At 50.7% G+C, this 15270-nt stretch overlaps 1 protein-coding gene across 3 annotated transcripts in view; it reads right to left on the bottom strand.

The window, feature by feature from the left end:
• Positions 1 to 12431, bottom strand: part of LOC105563304 (ubiquitin-conjugating enzyme E2 H) — a 49580-nt gene extending 37149 nt beyond the window's left edge. Inside the window, exon 1 of one of the 3 annotated variants that reach the window (XM_012014788.1) lies at positions 12298 to 12431. In XM_012014788.1, coding sequence (XP_011870178.1) covers positions 12298 to 12350 — 53 coding nt within the window. In that variant the 5' untranslated portion in view covers positions 12351 to 12431. Of the gene's footprint in view, positions 1 to 6572; positions 7928 to 11998; positions 12173 to 12297 lie in introns of those variants that run through there. The other 2 variants (XM_012014787.1, XM_012014786.1) reach the window with 2 other exon arrangements.
• Positions 12432 to 15270: the final 2839 nt, after the last annotated feature.

The following is a 15270-nucleotide window of genomic DNA, read 5'->3' as shown; positions in this document are numbered from 1 at the left end:
GCAATGCCGAACACAGCTAAAGTAAGGGGAATCGGTCGAGTGCGGTCTCGACTTTCTAAAGCGTAGGATATCTCCGATTGCACCTGGATTTGGAAACCGTCGCGCGGCATGACCTATCCCGAGGAGCGCGGGAAGATTAGAAGTTCGCCCAGCCGATTGTCGAGTCGACGAAGTCACGGCGTGCGTAACTACAGGCTTCGTTCTCTAACGCGGCGTCTTATTGCCGTAAGAGAAGAAACGAGCGGAGGGAAGAGTCCGACGATTCCGCGAGCGAAACACGCGCGAGGATCTATCACGGCGAGCGGGCGAGGAGGAATCGATTTCCGCGTCGCCCGCGACTCCGCGATAACAGCTGGAAAGGTCGTCTCGCGCGCGCAATATTGTATACTTTTTTTCCGAAAAGGAAGATAAATATCTCGGCGAATTCGGCGAGGAGGAACTCTGCATAAGATCACTCTCGATTAGGAATTGAAATGGAGAAGCGACAGGTGCCTCGGAGTGTCCGAATGGTATTCTCGCGTTGCCGGCACAGATCGATGCGCTCCTTGCGATAAACACGTGACGCTTAGGTAATCGCACGTGAGAAATCGAGAGACCTTCGACTGACGCGGCGATGGATCGTGCGCGAGGTGCAGTCCGTATCTTTATGACGTGCGCCCCGGGTAATATTAATGAATGTCGCCGAGGCACGCGGAAACGCGCGCGAGCCGCGTAAATCTGAGACTCCATAGACACGTTGAGCCGCGGCAACGCGTGCGACAATGCGACTCGGCCAATCAAAAGCTTGCCGCGGCAGCCCGCGTTGAAATTGAAATCTTTTGATTCGTTGCCGTACACGTTGCCGCAGTTGAATGCGTCTATGGAGTCTTAGCCTTATTATACCCTCATCGATACGCGCGCGTCGCAGATAACGCACCCGCGACCGTGATAACGCACGACCTGTCCGTGTCTCGCGCGCGCGCGAATGCGCTCGCGAATCATTACGGCGAGCCGTTAACGATCCTCCTCCTAGGCTCTGCCGAGCGCCTCGTTAATTACGGGATAATTGATTAAGTTGATTTCGCGCTTTGCATACGGGGGAACTTGCGCAGCGACGTCCCGCGAAACCGCGAAGCCGCGATCGCGGTCACGACGATTCCCCGCCGGAGGAATCCGATCGCGAGACGTGATTCGTCGCGATCGAGCGTAACCGGACCAACCCAAATCCCGCCGCCGGTGATTTCGAGCGGGTATCCGCGGAACAAATACCGCGAACCATTTCGCGATGCTGCATTCATCGGTCGCGGATGATTCCGCCTCGATTACGTCGAGTATCGATTCGTGACGGGGTATCGGCGCGCAATTATTGATGGTAAATCTAGGATGCTAAACGGAAGTATAGTGAATCCCACGGAAGGACGGTGGAACGAGTTTGGGTAAAAAAAGAATTGCAACGAAAAGAAAAAACCCAGAGAAAAGTGGAATCTCCTTTTCTTTTCATAACCGGCGCTGTCAAGTAGAAAGCACCTATCGCGCGCGTATTACCGCCGTTATGATAAATTTTATACGCTCGCTCCCTTTTACACGCCGGGCGTTCTAGACGCGCTGCCGCGCGCGTTAGAGCGGAGTAAAACGGAGTTATTATCGTTATACCGCGCGATCTTTTCTATATATAGGAAGACCAATCATCCGTACGCTAAACAGTGGGAATACCGGCGGGAAACTGTAAAGTCTTCAAAGAAAGCGCGGCATTAACTCTCGGCGCGTACCCAGGCGACAAATAAGTATTGCGTAATGAACGATAATTTAACATACGGCCGACTCTCGACTGCTCTCTCGCTTGGAGAGGCGAGGCAGGCGGGGAGGGAGGGAGCGAGGGAGAAAGCGAGAAACTTATCCCTATATTTATAATAAAGAGCGGCGTCTTCAATTACGCGCTCGCATTGCGTCGAAAACGCAAAAGACCGTAAATTCTGCTGCGCACCGTCGTTTTCCCTGCCGCTTCCCACGGCCGCGCGTCATCGGCATTAAACGAGAGAGAAAGAGGGAAACGCGCCTAATTACTCTAATTAGATACCATCCGCGATCCGCGGTCCTTGGATCCCGACTTCGGGGACGCCGTTAGAAGTGAACGTGTCGCGTAATCGCCTCGGGCCCGCGCATTTCCGTCATCTTAGCGAGGCCTTCGGAAGATCGTTATCTTCCGACGCGCAATAAGTGCATCCTGAAATCGCTGCGTCTTTCTCCCGATTTGTCTGCGTGTCGCGAGTGCGCCGAAAATCACGCCAGATCGCCTCGACGTCGATAAGCTCGCAGCTCGCCGGGGCGCGATCGATTAAACGCCGATAAGAATTTCAGGCAATTTTCGAGAACCCGAACGGACGATAAAATCCGATTCCACGGCTGATTCGGTAAACTAGACTTCGCTTCGTCGAATTTTAACGTGAAACAGCGAGAGGAGAGAGAGAGAGAGAGTGCGGCATAGTTTTCGAGATATTCGCCGCAAGTTGTAGATTCCTCCGTTCTCGAAATATCTCTCGATCGGGTCTTGGGACATCCCGAGGCGCGAGATAAGGCGATCGGGCTCTTCCCACGCGGTTACGCGGCGACGGTAAACGCAAGGTCCCCGTCTCCGCGTTGTCGGTCTATCTGCTTTTGCGGTATGAATCAAGCGACAACGTCCGCGTGCCTAGGCACGGAGAAGGGAAAGGCAGGAAACGCAGAAGCTCCTCGACGACGACGGCGACGGCGACGACGACGACGATGAAGGCGGCGGCGACGGTGGGGGAAGCCGCGGTAAGGTCGATCAGCTGGCGGGCGAGCGAGGCAACGAGGAAGGAAGACAAAGAGTGCACGCGCGTACTCACGTCGCTAGTCAGTGCTTTGTATTACGCGGAACTTTGTAATTCAGCTGAGTATATAAAACATGTATAAAGCGCGATACGTATAGGCAAATTCGCTGAGCAAAGTGGGCCGCGACTTTTGCGCGCCGATGCTCGCCACCGTGGAAAATAACGAAAAAAAAAAAGTATATCGCGACTACGTTCTCGCGCGCGCGCGGGATCTTTGCAAGACCTAGAAAAATGACGGACGAAAATACGACGGGGATAAAAATGCACGCGAGCCTACTGTCGGCTAATCGATCAATTAGAGCCTGGGTTTGTTTCGAGAAAACAGTCGGCGCTCGCGAGCAATAAGAGGCGAAGGTTTAATTTTTAACAGCGCAGGAGATCGAGCGAGTCGGCCGTAATAATGAGACTTGTTAAAAGGAGAATGGGTGATTCGAGATATGCGCGCGATAATCTCGCGATATCTCGCGACACCGGTCGTCGCGTCGAAAGCGAAATAACAAAAGTCGGCGGAGAAAGAGGGAAACGAGTGGCGACTATCGGCGGATATCGGAGTAACGCGCGGCGAGCGAGCGTGGACGGCTCAAAATAAACCTGGTCACCGGCTATGACTAATACATTCGCCGTGGACGCGCGGGAGCGAAAGACTTTCCAGAAACTCTGAAACGCACTAGCGGAACGGACGCGGACGCGGACGCATCCAATTTGCTTCGCTCGTTTCGAGGAGGCCTGCAGCATTAATGCCACGCTTCAACACAGCCGGCGTGATCGATATCGCGGCACGAGGAAAGAACTCGCGCATCGCACGAGGAAGCTATCGTGATTGTCCGGGGCTGTCACGCGTCTTTAATCCCCCTCCCCCCGTTTACTCGAAAATAACTTCATCCAATTTTCAAGGGACGGCCGGAAATCTTGGGAGGTGGGTCTGAATTATTGGGGACGCGCCGCTACGTGTCCGTCTCTCCCTCGGCGAGGACGGACCTCGCGGACTCCCGTTGCGCAAACGACTCGCTTCGAGCGGACGCATCGTGCGCATCGTGCGCTTCGCGCGACGCGACACTCCGCGCAATTCGCAAAATAAGAGATGTCGCGCAATTTACGGTCAGCTCTCGCCGTCCGGTCTTAGAAATATCGATGCGCGCGCGATTAAAGCCCGTGACGCACTACACTGATAAAAAAATATTTTAATAAAAGAAGTATTGCTTTACTGAAGAAAATTACTCATCAGGTGGCTCCTAATAGCTTATTAACTTAAATTTAAAAAATAATAAACAAATTAAAACATGCATTTCTTTAATTTAAGTATTTATTAAATATCAAACAGTAGATAATTTTAAATTTAACAAATTTTACTTTAATTCTATAAAATGTTTACTAAGACATACGTTTTACAGCGAAGAAAATGGGATTTCTTATTTGACAAAAACAATGATTTCATTTAATAAATAGTATTCTCTATCTCATGAAATTTTTAGTTGAATGTAGAAAATGCAATGATTTAAATTAAGTTACTTAATATATTACACAGATTTACTTGAAATTTGATATTTTAATTTTAATAAAATAAATATTTACTTCAGTAAAAACATAATTTTAAGTAAATCTATTTACTTTGTTTAAAACAATTTTTTGTCAGTGTACGTATTGTGGATCACGGATCAGATTTCAGCCAGTCAGACGAGACAGCCTCGAATCCGATTGGTTGAATTGCGATCCGCGATCCGCAATCTCAATCCGATCCGTGATCCGCAATACGTAGTGTGATACGGGCTTAAAGGCCTGAGCAGAATGGCTGTCTTCTACTCTTAAGACAAACGATGGTGGGTTGAAAAGTTTTGAGCCTAACGTAGAAAGATTGTTTTTGTCAAACTCACTTTCATTTTTCGACATAGTCTCCTTTTAAGTCGATACACTTAATCCAGCCATGCTCCAACCGCTTTAACCCGTCCAAATAATAGTTGGCGTCTTGCTGTGCAAAATAAGCATCTACGGATGCTATGACCTCCTCGTTCGATGAAAATTTCTGTCCTCCGAGCCAAAGTTTGAGTTTAGGAAACAGAAAACAGTCACTGGGGGGGGGGGGCTAGATCTGGTGAATACGGGGAGTGGTCAATCAGTTCGAACTGCGATTCGTAAATTTTGGCCCGATATTCCATTTTTTCCATGTTTACGAAAGTACTAACATCCATTGGCACAAAGGACTGTCGTACAACATCTGAGAGATCAAAATGACTGCAATTTTTAGATATATCCTTCAAAGCATGTACAGTCGCAGTACTGAAGTGGCGACGACAAGCAATGCCATCTTTATGTTGAGGCTCAAAATTTTCCAACCCACCCTCGTAAGACAATTATTGTGCGTTGCCTCAAGACAAAGGTTCTGCTCAGGCCCTAACTCCGAAATATCGCGACATCGTAAACATCGCGCGCTTGGATCGCGGCGCCGGTAATTACGGCGGCGGAATCGGCGAAAAAGTAAACGTTCTCAATATTCCCCGAGATATATCGCCCGCACGCGCGTCTGGCCGGTCTCTCCGTTGGCCTCGATATCGCGATAAACACGGCGCGTTTATCGGTAGCTAGACAGAATTCGGTGCGCTGTCCTCTTGGAGATAAGGCGACCCGGCCGCGACCGTTTCGCGATCGCGAACACCCGTTCACCCGACACGCCGAGTCGTGTCCGGTTATATTATTCCGCGGCACGCGATTTTTCACGCGCCGCACTCACCGGAGGGAAGAAAACTTAGGTACACGGAGAGACCGATATGGTTACCACATGTCTAATTAGGGTTGGCATAACCCCAATAAATAGTGATATTTGGGACAGCTATATCTGTGGTTGTCACACCCATAAGCAGCGGAGGCAACCAGATGCGCCTTGTGCGGCAAACTCAGTGAACGTTGCAACACAAAACAATGTAGATGCCCCCACTATTTATACGGCAATATTGTAATTTTAGTTACTGTTGCCTTAGCCGGTCTTTCCGTGTACTCTTTAAAAATCAATTAGTGGGTTGTCGCTGAAAATAGTGAATATTCACTGTATAAGTACACAGAGAGAATTTTCTCGTAATCCTGAAAATCGTGTAATCGTGACACAACGTGGCATTTCGAAGAACTTTATGAGAGTTTTGGACATTTTACTGTACGTTTTCCTAGTAAAATGTATAGTAATATTTCAGAAAACTCTCCTAAAGTTCTTTAAAGTTTTTTGAAATTTACTATACCTCTTACTAGTAAAATGTATGGTAAAATTTCAGAAAACTCTCGTAAAGTTCTTTAAAATGCCACGTTGTCCCACGATTACATGTTTTTAGGATAAATATTAAAAGAAAATTCTCCCCGTATACCATTGAATTATTCAGTGTTATACTTGTCATTGTTTTCAGTGATAGTGCACTGATTGACTTTTAGAGAGTAGACATGAAGTGTCACGCGTTTAAGGTCCGGTTTTTCACTTGCTGGTTATCCAGAGATTGATTGACTTTTTCTATTATCTAAGATTTCTTATTACCCAAGAAGAGACAGGGAATCGCTCGACCTCTGGTCAACGGTTAATCGGAAAATGAAAAACCGGGCCTAAAAGTTTGAAAGGAAAATGTGAGAGAGCAAGAAACAAATTCAACGTGTCACACAACGTGATTTCTAAATTCCAACGCTTACTTAAACAAACGAGATTAATAAAATCGAGCTAAGTAGATAACGAGATAAATTAGCTATTCTACGCAGTTTCTAATGACTCACTCTTTACGTTCGTCGCGGATCGAGAAGTCTTCGCGATAACTCGGAGACACGTCGGTGTCTCTTCCGGAGAATCGAGGAACGAACGATCGATCGCGTAACTCTTTGCCGACCGCATTAATTCGTAACATCGTCCATTTTCCGCGGCGGGCACGTACAAGCACGAAAAGCGCGCGGAGCCGCGTGCCACGTCGCGTCGCGGCGATAATCGTAAGGCGAATTAGCCGTCTCGCTTAGCCGTAACCGCGAGAAAGGCGAATTTAATACGCCGCGGCGAAAGGGCTAACGAGCTACGCCGAGCGCGACCTGGCGACACCGGAAGCGCGATGTAAATTGGATTATCAAGCCGCGAGTTATTCCACCTGTTAAGCCTTGCGTCCGCGATCCAAGAACCGTGTCCAAGTTCTAGTCCCGAGAAACGCGTAGCCAATCAACTCGCAACTTTTCCGTAAAAGATGCAAGTTGATTGGCTACGCGTTTCTCGGAACTAGAACTTGGACACGGTTCTTGGACCGCGGACACGAGGCTTTACCGAATACCGGCGGTGTTACGGTAAAATTAGGCGCGATGAGGCGTTGATGCGTGCGGCGCGCGATTGAGAGGTCCACTCTGCGATGCGCGCGCGCACGAGAATAATCCTCGAGCGGACCGCGTCTCACGGAGAGACGCTGAAGAACGGAGAGGCACGCGCGTGTGCCGTTCGACCCCGTAAAGCCTGATCTACAACGTGCTCTTTGCGTCTGGAGATATTCTATTTTGTAGCCAGAAAATACGTGCACGTTGAAAAATTGTACATCGTACAAACGTATATTGTATCGACAATGTTTTTTGAGCGTTTTGATTTGTTGAAATAAAATAGAATGTTTCTAAACGCAAAGAGCGCGTTGTAGATCAGGCTTAAGCTACAACGGAGAACCGCGAGAAACTCAGGACTTTCGTTCGCCGATCGGGAATCGATTGCGTCATTTCCGTGGCTCGCCAAGATATCAAATTATAAAAATAAAATTCAAGGGGTATCTTTAACGGTGGATAATAAGACGCTAGGCGAAAGATTTTCACGTCGGTCTCTTTGACCCTTCCGCGGCCGAATTATTTCTCGTTCTCGACTTTGCTGGGACACCGGCTTCTCGAGCAACCCAGAGGCAAAAGAGTTTGGAGTAAGTGAGAGAGATTCGTGCGTCCCAGTAGTCATGAAACGGTTAAGAGTCTATCCAGACAAATTTGCAAAGCGCACAAGAAATCTGATTGGGTCATGCATAAGGAAGTGGACCAGTCAATTTCTTTATGTGTATGCTTTTGCACCTATGCCTAATCTGCAATATGCTCTTTGCGTCTAGAAACGTTCTATTTTGTAGCCAGTAAATAGAGGAAAGTCCTCTAATATGAAATAACAGATTTTCAACGTTCAAATTCACAAATCTTTCGCAACAATTACACGATCTAACAATGAATTTTCCGCTAAACAGATTTCACTCCGAGGGCAATAAATTCATGGTGCAACCAAAGACATAATATATATCTAGACCGAGGATTGAGCAGTGAGGGGTAGAGGTTCACGTAGAAAAGGACAAACTCTGTTGTGTGCTATTTTGTTCTCTCTCGGTCGCATTCGAACGAGAGAAAGAGAGAGCAAAATAGCACAAAATAGAAACCCTGTAATCAAAGACTGGCCATGAGAGTTCGTCAAATTCCCGCGAGTGAGAGAGGAACATAGGCTATCTCACTCTTCTACGATCGTAGAAACATAGAAGAGTGAGATAGCCTATGCTTCTCTCTCACTCGCGGGAATTTGACGAACTCTTATGGCCAGTCTCTGATTACAGAGTCTCTAGCGCAAAACAGAGTTTGTCCTTTTCTACGTGCACCTCTACCCCCACTGCTCAAATAAAGGCAAACGCTCGGTCTAAATATATTATGTCTATGGGTGGAACCAATAGACCATCCCTATTCATTTAGCAGAAACTCCGCTATCTCGTATTAGGGACCTATCTCGTAATACGGAACTTTCCTCTACGTTTAAAAGTGTGTGCAAGTTGATAAATTGTACATTACACATTCTACAGGCGTATCGTTGGCGACAAAGTTTTTAAGCGTTTTGATTCGCTTACATAAAATAGAACGTTTCTAGACCCAAGGAGCACATTGTAGATCAGGCTTTGAGACACCGAAGACACTCGCGCTCGCCGGTGGCCGCTGCTCGCTTCAATTTTCACGGTATTCGCCGTTATTTTAAAGCCTGTTACGCTGCTTTTTTTCTCCGCCGTCTGCATCTCGCGTGTCGCGTCCCGACAATGTAATGTGGCACGCCGGGACGTGTAAACGTATCGCGTAGTTAGCCTCGCTCGCTCGCCCGCGAGATAATTCTGCCCGGTACGATAATTAAACGCACGATGTGTTTCTCGAGGCGCGTATCGATTTCGCGTCGCGTCCCCCGTACGTATCTCCCGGAGAGCGCGGCTCTCCTCCTCGGAGAGAAAGAGAGAGAGAGTCCGCGCTGTAATAATCCCCGAAGCTCCGCAGAGCCGACCTTTGAACCCGTGCGTTTATCGCGATGAATAAAAGAATTATATTGCCGAGACACACGCGCGTAAAAAGAATCCAGTAAGCGCGCTGCAAAAGGAAAGAGCGAAGCGGGAACCGAAAGAGAGAGAGAGAGAGGGGGGGAAGGTATTATCGACGAATTATCGAGGATCGGAGCGGCGCGTTTTCCTTTCTCTGTCGAGCGAGTGAAAGAGCGAGGCGTATCGCGAGATTACCGAGTTGAGCAAGAAACGTCGATTACGGGACAGCGCAACGGCGCGTTAATTAAACTTTCTTTCTTCTCTCTATCTGTGTTATCTCTCGAGCGCATCGGCCGGTCTAATCGCTCGCTCTTTCTGGGAGGAAAGAGACCGCGTCACATCTAGGCGGTCGCCTATCGGACTTCGCCGTTACGTCGCGCAAAGAGCATCCCCGTTTTACTTTTTTCCTCCGCCTCTTTTAGGTTTCGCGACAGTCCTGCGAAGAGCGCGTTGCCTCGCGGCGGAATCGAACGGGAAGAGAGACAGATCGGAGGATCGTACATAACCGAGTGTTTGCCTCTATTTGAGCAGCGGGGGAGGTAGAAGTTCACGTAGAAAGAAATAAACTCTGTTTTGTGCTAGAGACCATGTAATTAGAGACTGGCCATAAGAGAGTTCGTCAAATTCCTGCGAGTGAGAGAGAAACATAAGGCCATCTCCATCTATCGATCGTAGAAACGTAGAAGAGCGAGATAGCCTATGTTTCTCTCTCACTCGCGGGAATTTGACGAACTCTTATGGCCAGTCTCTGATTACAGAGTCTCTATTTTCTGCTATTTCGGCCTCTCGCGTTCGCACGCGAACGAATGAGAGCGAAATAGCACAAAACAGAGTTTGCCCTTTTCTACCGCTCAATGTCTATGGTCGCGAATAAAAATCCCCCGCCCCTCCCCCTTTCCCGTGGTCGATCGGGATCGACGGAGGAATCGCCAGGTGTAACTGACCTTCGCAAGCACCGTCGCCGCGGTAGCGTTTTTCGTCGCCGTCGCATGACGAACCGCATGCGAAATACATATCGACCCGTCCCTATTACGTGCGTCAGTACGGCGGAGATCTGGCCGGTGTACATAGAGACCGTCGTCGACCGCTTTATTTTTACGCGCGCGCGTGCTAAGGCGCGCTCGCCTCGCCTCGAATTCGCCGCGAACGAGTGTGACGTCTCAATTAAGCGTTCCTCGCTCTCGTCGCTCTCTTTCCGTGTCCCCCGCCTCTGTCTGTCTGTCTCTCTTTGTCCCCGTGGTCCTGGATTCCGTCCCGAGGAACGGAATTCAAGACGAGAGTCTCGAACGAAGGCCCGAGACCTCTCCTAGAGAGCAACGCTCTATTTGTAGAACGGGGAACGAAAAGAATAAAAGCGAGGGAAAACGGAGGAGAGGTGGAGAGAGAGAGAAAGAGAGACAGAAACGGACAAGGACGCGAAAGCTGAAAGAGGAAGGAAAAATGAAGAAGATCCGCCATCCGCCCTCGAGGCTTGCCGAACCCGAACCCTCGGTCCCTCGTGCGCTCGGTTGCGCACGCAATAATCGACGTTACGAAAGCATTTCTCTTTTCGCGCAGTCGAGGAGACAAAGAGACGGAAGCCTCGTTCGGACGAAGCGATCGCCAGGCGTGACATCGGCCGCTTCGATAATAGCGGCACGAAACGCGTGATTATATCGCAAATAAATAACAGAGGCAGGTGTAAACGTGTCTTCGAGAGGAGGAGGAAGGGTGCGCGCGCGCGAGAGAAAGAGAGAGAAGGGGGGGGGGAGGGAGAGTAAGAGTGCGGAAGAGAGAGGGAGGGAAAACAAAAGGAGTGGCGAACGTGAGCGAGCGAGCGAGCGCGTCGTCCCGCTCGCTCGCTCACGCACGCACGAACGGACGAACGCGTACGCGCAAGCGCCTACGAGTCAGCTGGTTAAAAACAGCTGTGGCCGAAACGTCGACAAAGCGGCGACTTGGAGACCGAGTTAAATGTCCGTCGCGCGAAAACGAGCGAGTTTTTTGTCCCCCCCCTGTATCGCTCGACGGCTAATCGCCGGCGATACGTGGCGATCGCGGAGCGGCGATTGTGGTGCACGATAAGGGCTCGAGCCAGCGAGTCCACCACGTGCACATGTGCACGCGCACGCTCGGTCACGGAGCGCTGGGAGAACCGAGAGCGGAGAGACGAGGCAGGGGAAAAGAATCTTTAAACTTTCTCGTGAAACTTTGGTCAGAAACAAAAAAAAAAGAACGATCGAAGACGTTTCGCTTGATTATCTCCAATTAGATCACCGTTCCCGGATATTCTAACACTTTTCGTCGATAATTTCGTAGATTTACCTGCCCGTTTAATTAGCGATTAAGAGAAAAGGAAGGGGGGGACCGCGGGAAGAATCTCCAGCGCGAGAGCCTGGGAAGAATTTTAGATAGTCTTCTCGAAACACAAACGACCAACGTGTTCCTAATCTTTCTGTTTACATCCAGTAGACGTTAATCGAGAGGAATTTTAAACGCGACGGTCGATCATGTCCCGCATCGAATGTAACGAAGCTCGACCGAATTTTTCTGGGAGGAAGCTCGGCTTTCGCCGACGGGGAAGCAGATTTCAACGGGTTGAAAAGGAAATCGCGAACGCTCCCGTGTGCTCTATCTTCTCCAGAGAATTTTCCAATCTTCGTAGCTAGAACCGCGCGCGAGACCGACAGTGCGGTTGACGCGAGTGTACGCGAGTTGACAGGCCCTCAGATTTTGCGATCTCGACAACGGCTGATCCGATGAACTTCTAAATACGCACAATCGATAGCTTGGGCTTGATTTGCATAATAAAAGCGCTCTTATCTTTCCCCCACGTGCCCCACGAGTCTAACTTAACTCGATACCGAGCAGCTCGACGGGAAAACGAACCTTTCGCGCCGACCCGAGGAATCTACGGAGGGAATCGGCGAGCGAGGTCCACTCGCGCGTAGCTTCTCAGCACCTTGCATAAAACACGTCCACCCATACGCAACACATACACACGCACGCCGCGCGTCGCGATTGCGACTCGCTCTCACGTGCGCCGCCACTACGCGTAGCCAGCGTTATTGAATCGCACGAGGTACTTATCGGACACAGGCACGCTGCGGACGCCAAAGGGGGACGTTCGACGACGTGGGGGAGCGGGGGAAGGGCTCTCGCGGACTCGGTCGGCTCTCCAAGGATACAGTTTGATAACGTCCGTGTCCATGCGTCGCTTGCCGGCGCTGGGGGACGACATATTTATCGGTGCAGCTCGATCGTCGGCGGTGCTGAGTTCGGCAGGGGCCCTTCCTCGCCCCGCGGCGCTCCTGGTAGCGTCCTCCACCACTACCTCTTCCACCACCTTCGCCGCCGCCGCCGCCGCCTCCGCCGCCGCCTCCGCCGCCGCCTCCGCCTCCTCCTCCTCCTCCGCCTCCGTCCGCTGCGCGTGGATCAGCTGAGCCCGACAGGCACTCCGTCGTGCCCCGGGAGGGCCCTCTGGACAGGCGACCCGTCGATCACTCTTGTCGCGCGTACAGAGAACGATCTCGCGAACTCCTCGCCAACTCCTCGCGGCCCCGTACTCCGGCACTCCGAGCAACGCGCACTTCTGTCCGGCGACAATGTAAAACGAGCGTTATATTCAGCGTACCGAGAGAGAGAGAGAGAGAGAGAGAGAGAAAGAGAGAGAGAGAGAGAGATAGAGAGCGCGCGAGCGAGCGTCAGCAAGAGCGAAGGGGGGAGCGCACTGGCACAAGGGGAAGAGAGAGACAGAGAGAGGGAGAGAGAGAGAGAAAGACGGACGCACACGATGCGCGACGGAGGGAAGAACACAAAAAAATAATAATAATAAAGACGGCGCGCTCGCGAACGCGAGGCTCACCCTGACTGAAGGGCGAGTGCGCGAGGCGAGGTCTCGCGAGCCGACGCGGGCGAACGCGACGTGGAACAATCCGCCGCGAGGTGAAAACTGCGTTCGTGCGTTCGTCCGCGCCGCGCCGCGCTGCGTCCGTCTTTCTTTTCTTCCTTTCTTCGGTTCCCTCCTCCGCGAAGCGCGTTGCGAGCGTCGCGTGTGCGTCCCTCTTTCTCTCTCTCTCGCTCTCGCTCTCTCCCTCTCTGTCGCTGTCGCTGTGTGTGCGTGCGTGCGTGTGCACGAGCGATCCGTGCGTCTCTCCTTCTCGCCCCCTCGCTCGCTCTCTGCCCGCGGAAGAAAAAGCTCGAGTACTACCAGACGCGAGGGATCGTCCACCTTGTCGTCGTCGTCGTCGTCGTCGTCCAACACCTCCTCCTCCTCCTGGGGATCACCTCCTGCTTCGAGAATTCTGTCGACAGCCTCCCTTCTCGCGCGGATCAGGCCAAGGGAGCCACGGGGAGGCTAGAGGATCATTTCGTCAACGTCGTCGCGATGACGAGACCGTCGCGCACGTCGACCGCCGTGTCTCACTCGCGGCTCGCTCGCTCTCTCTCTCTTTCTTTCTCTCTCTTTCTCCGTCGCTTTTCTTTTCCTCGCTCGCGTGCGGCGAGTACACACGGAAAAAACCCGTCCTCCAGCCAGAGAGAGAGCCCAACGCCAACCGTCGTCGCGTAAACGCCTGGTTCCGTCTCCCTCTCGCGCGCGCGCGCGCTCCCTCACTCGCTCTCTCTCTCTCTCTCTCGCTCGCCCGCTCGCACGCACTCTCTCGTGCAACCCGCGACCTGTCAATCCACGATCTTCGCCACCATCTGATCGCGTTCTCGTCGCTCGCGCACTGGACTCTCCTGGCCAGACCGACGCTGCTGCCTCCGACGAGCGATGACAGCGGCGCTCGGCGCGTGCGCGCCGTCTCGCGCGAAGCTGCCCGCGAGTAGCGAACAACGCGCCGCCATTTCCCATCGCCGGCGCGCGGCGGGAATTTCAACGTCGATGTACGCCCAACGGAGACTCGGGCGTGAATCCTTTTCTCAAGCGTGAACTCGTGAAAATTGACAAATGTTGAACTCGTTGATGAAATTTCTCGCTTTTCACGAGTTTACGCTGGAGGACGAGATTCATGATCGAGCCCCAGCTCTCGGAACTCGCGTATCCGGATATCGAATCTCGAACGTTCGTCCCGGCTAAGGGTACGTTCGCGGGGCGCGCTATTAAGGGCCTGAGCCAAATGGCTGTCTTATACTCTTAAGGCAGCCTTAAGACAATGTTTTATGTTTTAAGCCTTTGTCGCGAGGTAACGCACAATAACTGTCTTATGTTTGAAGAGTACAAGACAGCCATTCTGCTCAGGCCCTAACGCTGAAAATGTCATCCATCTTTCTTCGACGCGTAGTCAGCAACAAGAATAGGACTGCGTTCGTAAAGCCTATCACACAATAGGGAAGCACAGGCGATAGGAATAAGGAATAGAAATACAGAATAGAAACCTATATAATGCCAAGACACAATGATTCGTTGGCAATAGGCGTGCTATCCAATCATCTGCATTTTAAAACCACGTGCCTGTCCCAGTCTCAACTGTGATTGGTCAGGTAGGTCAGGCACAGGGAATAGAGAATAGAAATCCAACGCGTCGGAAATTCTATTCCTATTGCCTATTCCATATTCCATTGTGCGTCGATACACTGTTTTTAGTAAGTTGGAATTTAGTTATTTCTGTTGCCTGTGTTATTCCCTGTTCCTATTGCCTGTGCTTTCCTATTGTGTGATAGGCTTAAACGTCACCCGAGTGTCCCGGTGTATCATTTTATCCTTGTTGCTCGCCGCATGTAAGGGCCCGGCTGTCTTGTATTCTTAAGACACAAGACAGTTATCGTGCGTCAGGGCCTGAACAGAATGGCTGTCTTGTACTTTTAAGACATAAGACAGTTATTGTGCGTTACCTCAAGACAAAGGCTGAAAACATGAAACATTGTCTTAAGAGTACAAGACAGCTATTCTGTTCAGGGGCTCGTGTCTTGAATTCATTCGAAGGAAAAAGTTCTGTTTTAACAGAAAAGTTGCAAGTTGATTGGCTATTCGTATTTTTTAACCAATCGACTTTCAACTTTTTTGTGAGAGGCGAATTCCCGTATAAGTTTCTCTTTCGAATAAATTGAAAAATCGAGCCCCAGGCCCTAGGTAAGGATAAAAAGATACGTAGAATGACGCTTTCAGCGCTGAACGCACCCTAGATCGTCGCCGACTTGGCGCAAAACGCAGAAATGGC

This window comes from Vollenhovia emeryi, unplaced genomic scaffold (genome assembly GCF_000949405.1).
Source record: "Vollenhovia emeryi isolate VEMERY1.0 unplaced genomic scaffold, V.emery_V1.0 DF939178.1, whole genome shotgun sequence".
Classification (NCBI taxonomy): domain Eukaryota; kingdom Metazoa; phylum Arthropoda; class Insecta; order Hymenoptera; family Formicidae; genus Vollenhovia; species Vollenhovia emeryi.
Note: the sequence above shows the minus strand (reverse complement) of the source record. Positions and strands in the feature narration are given on the sequence as shown.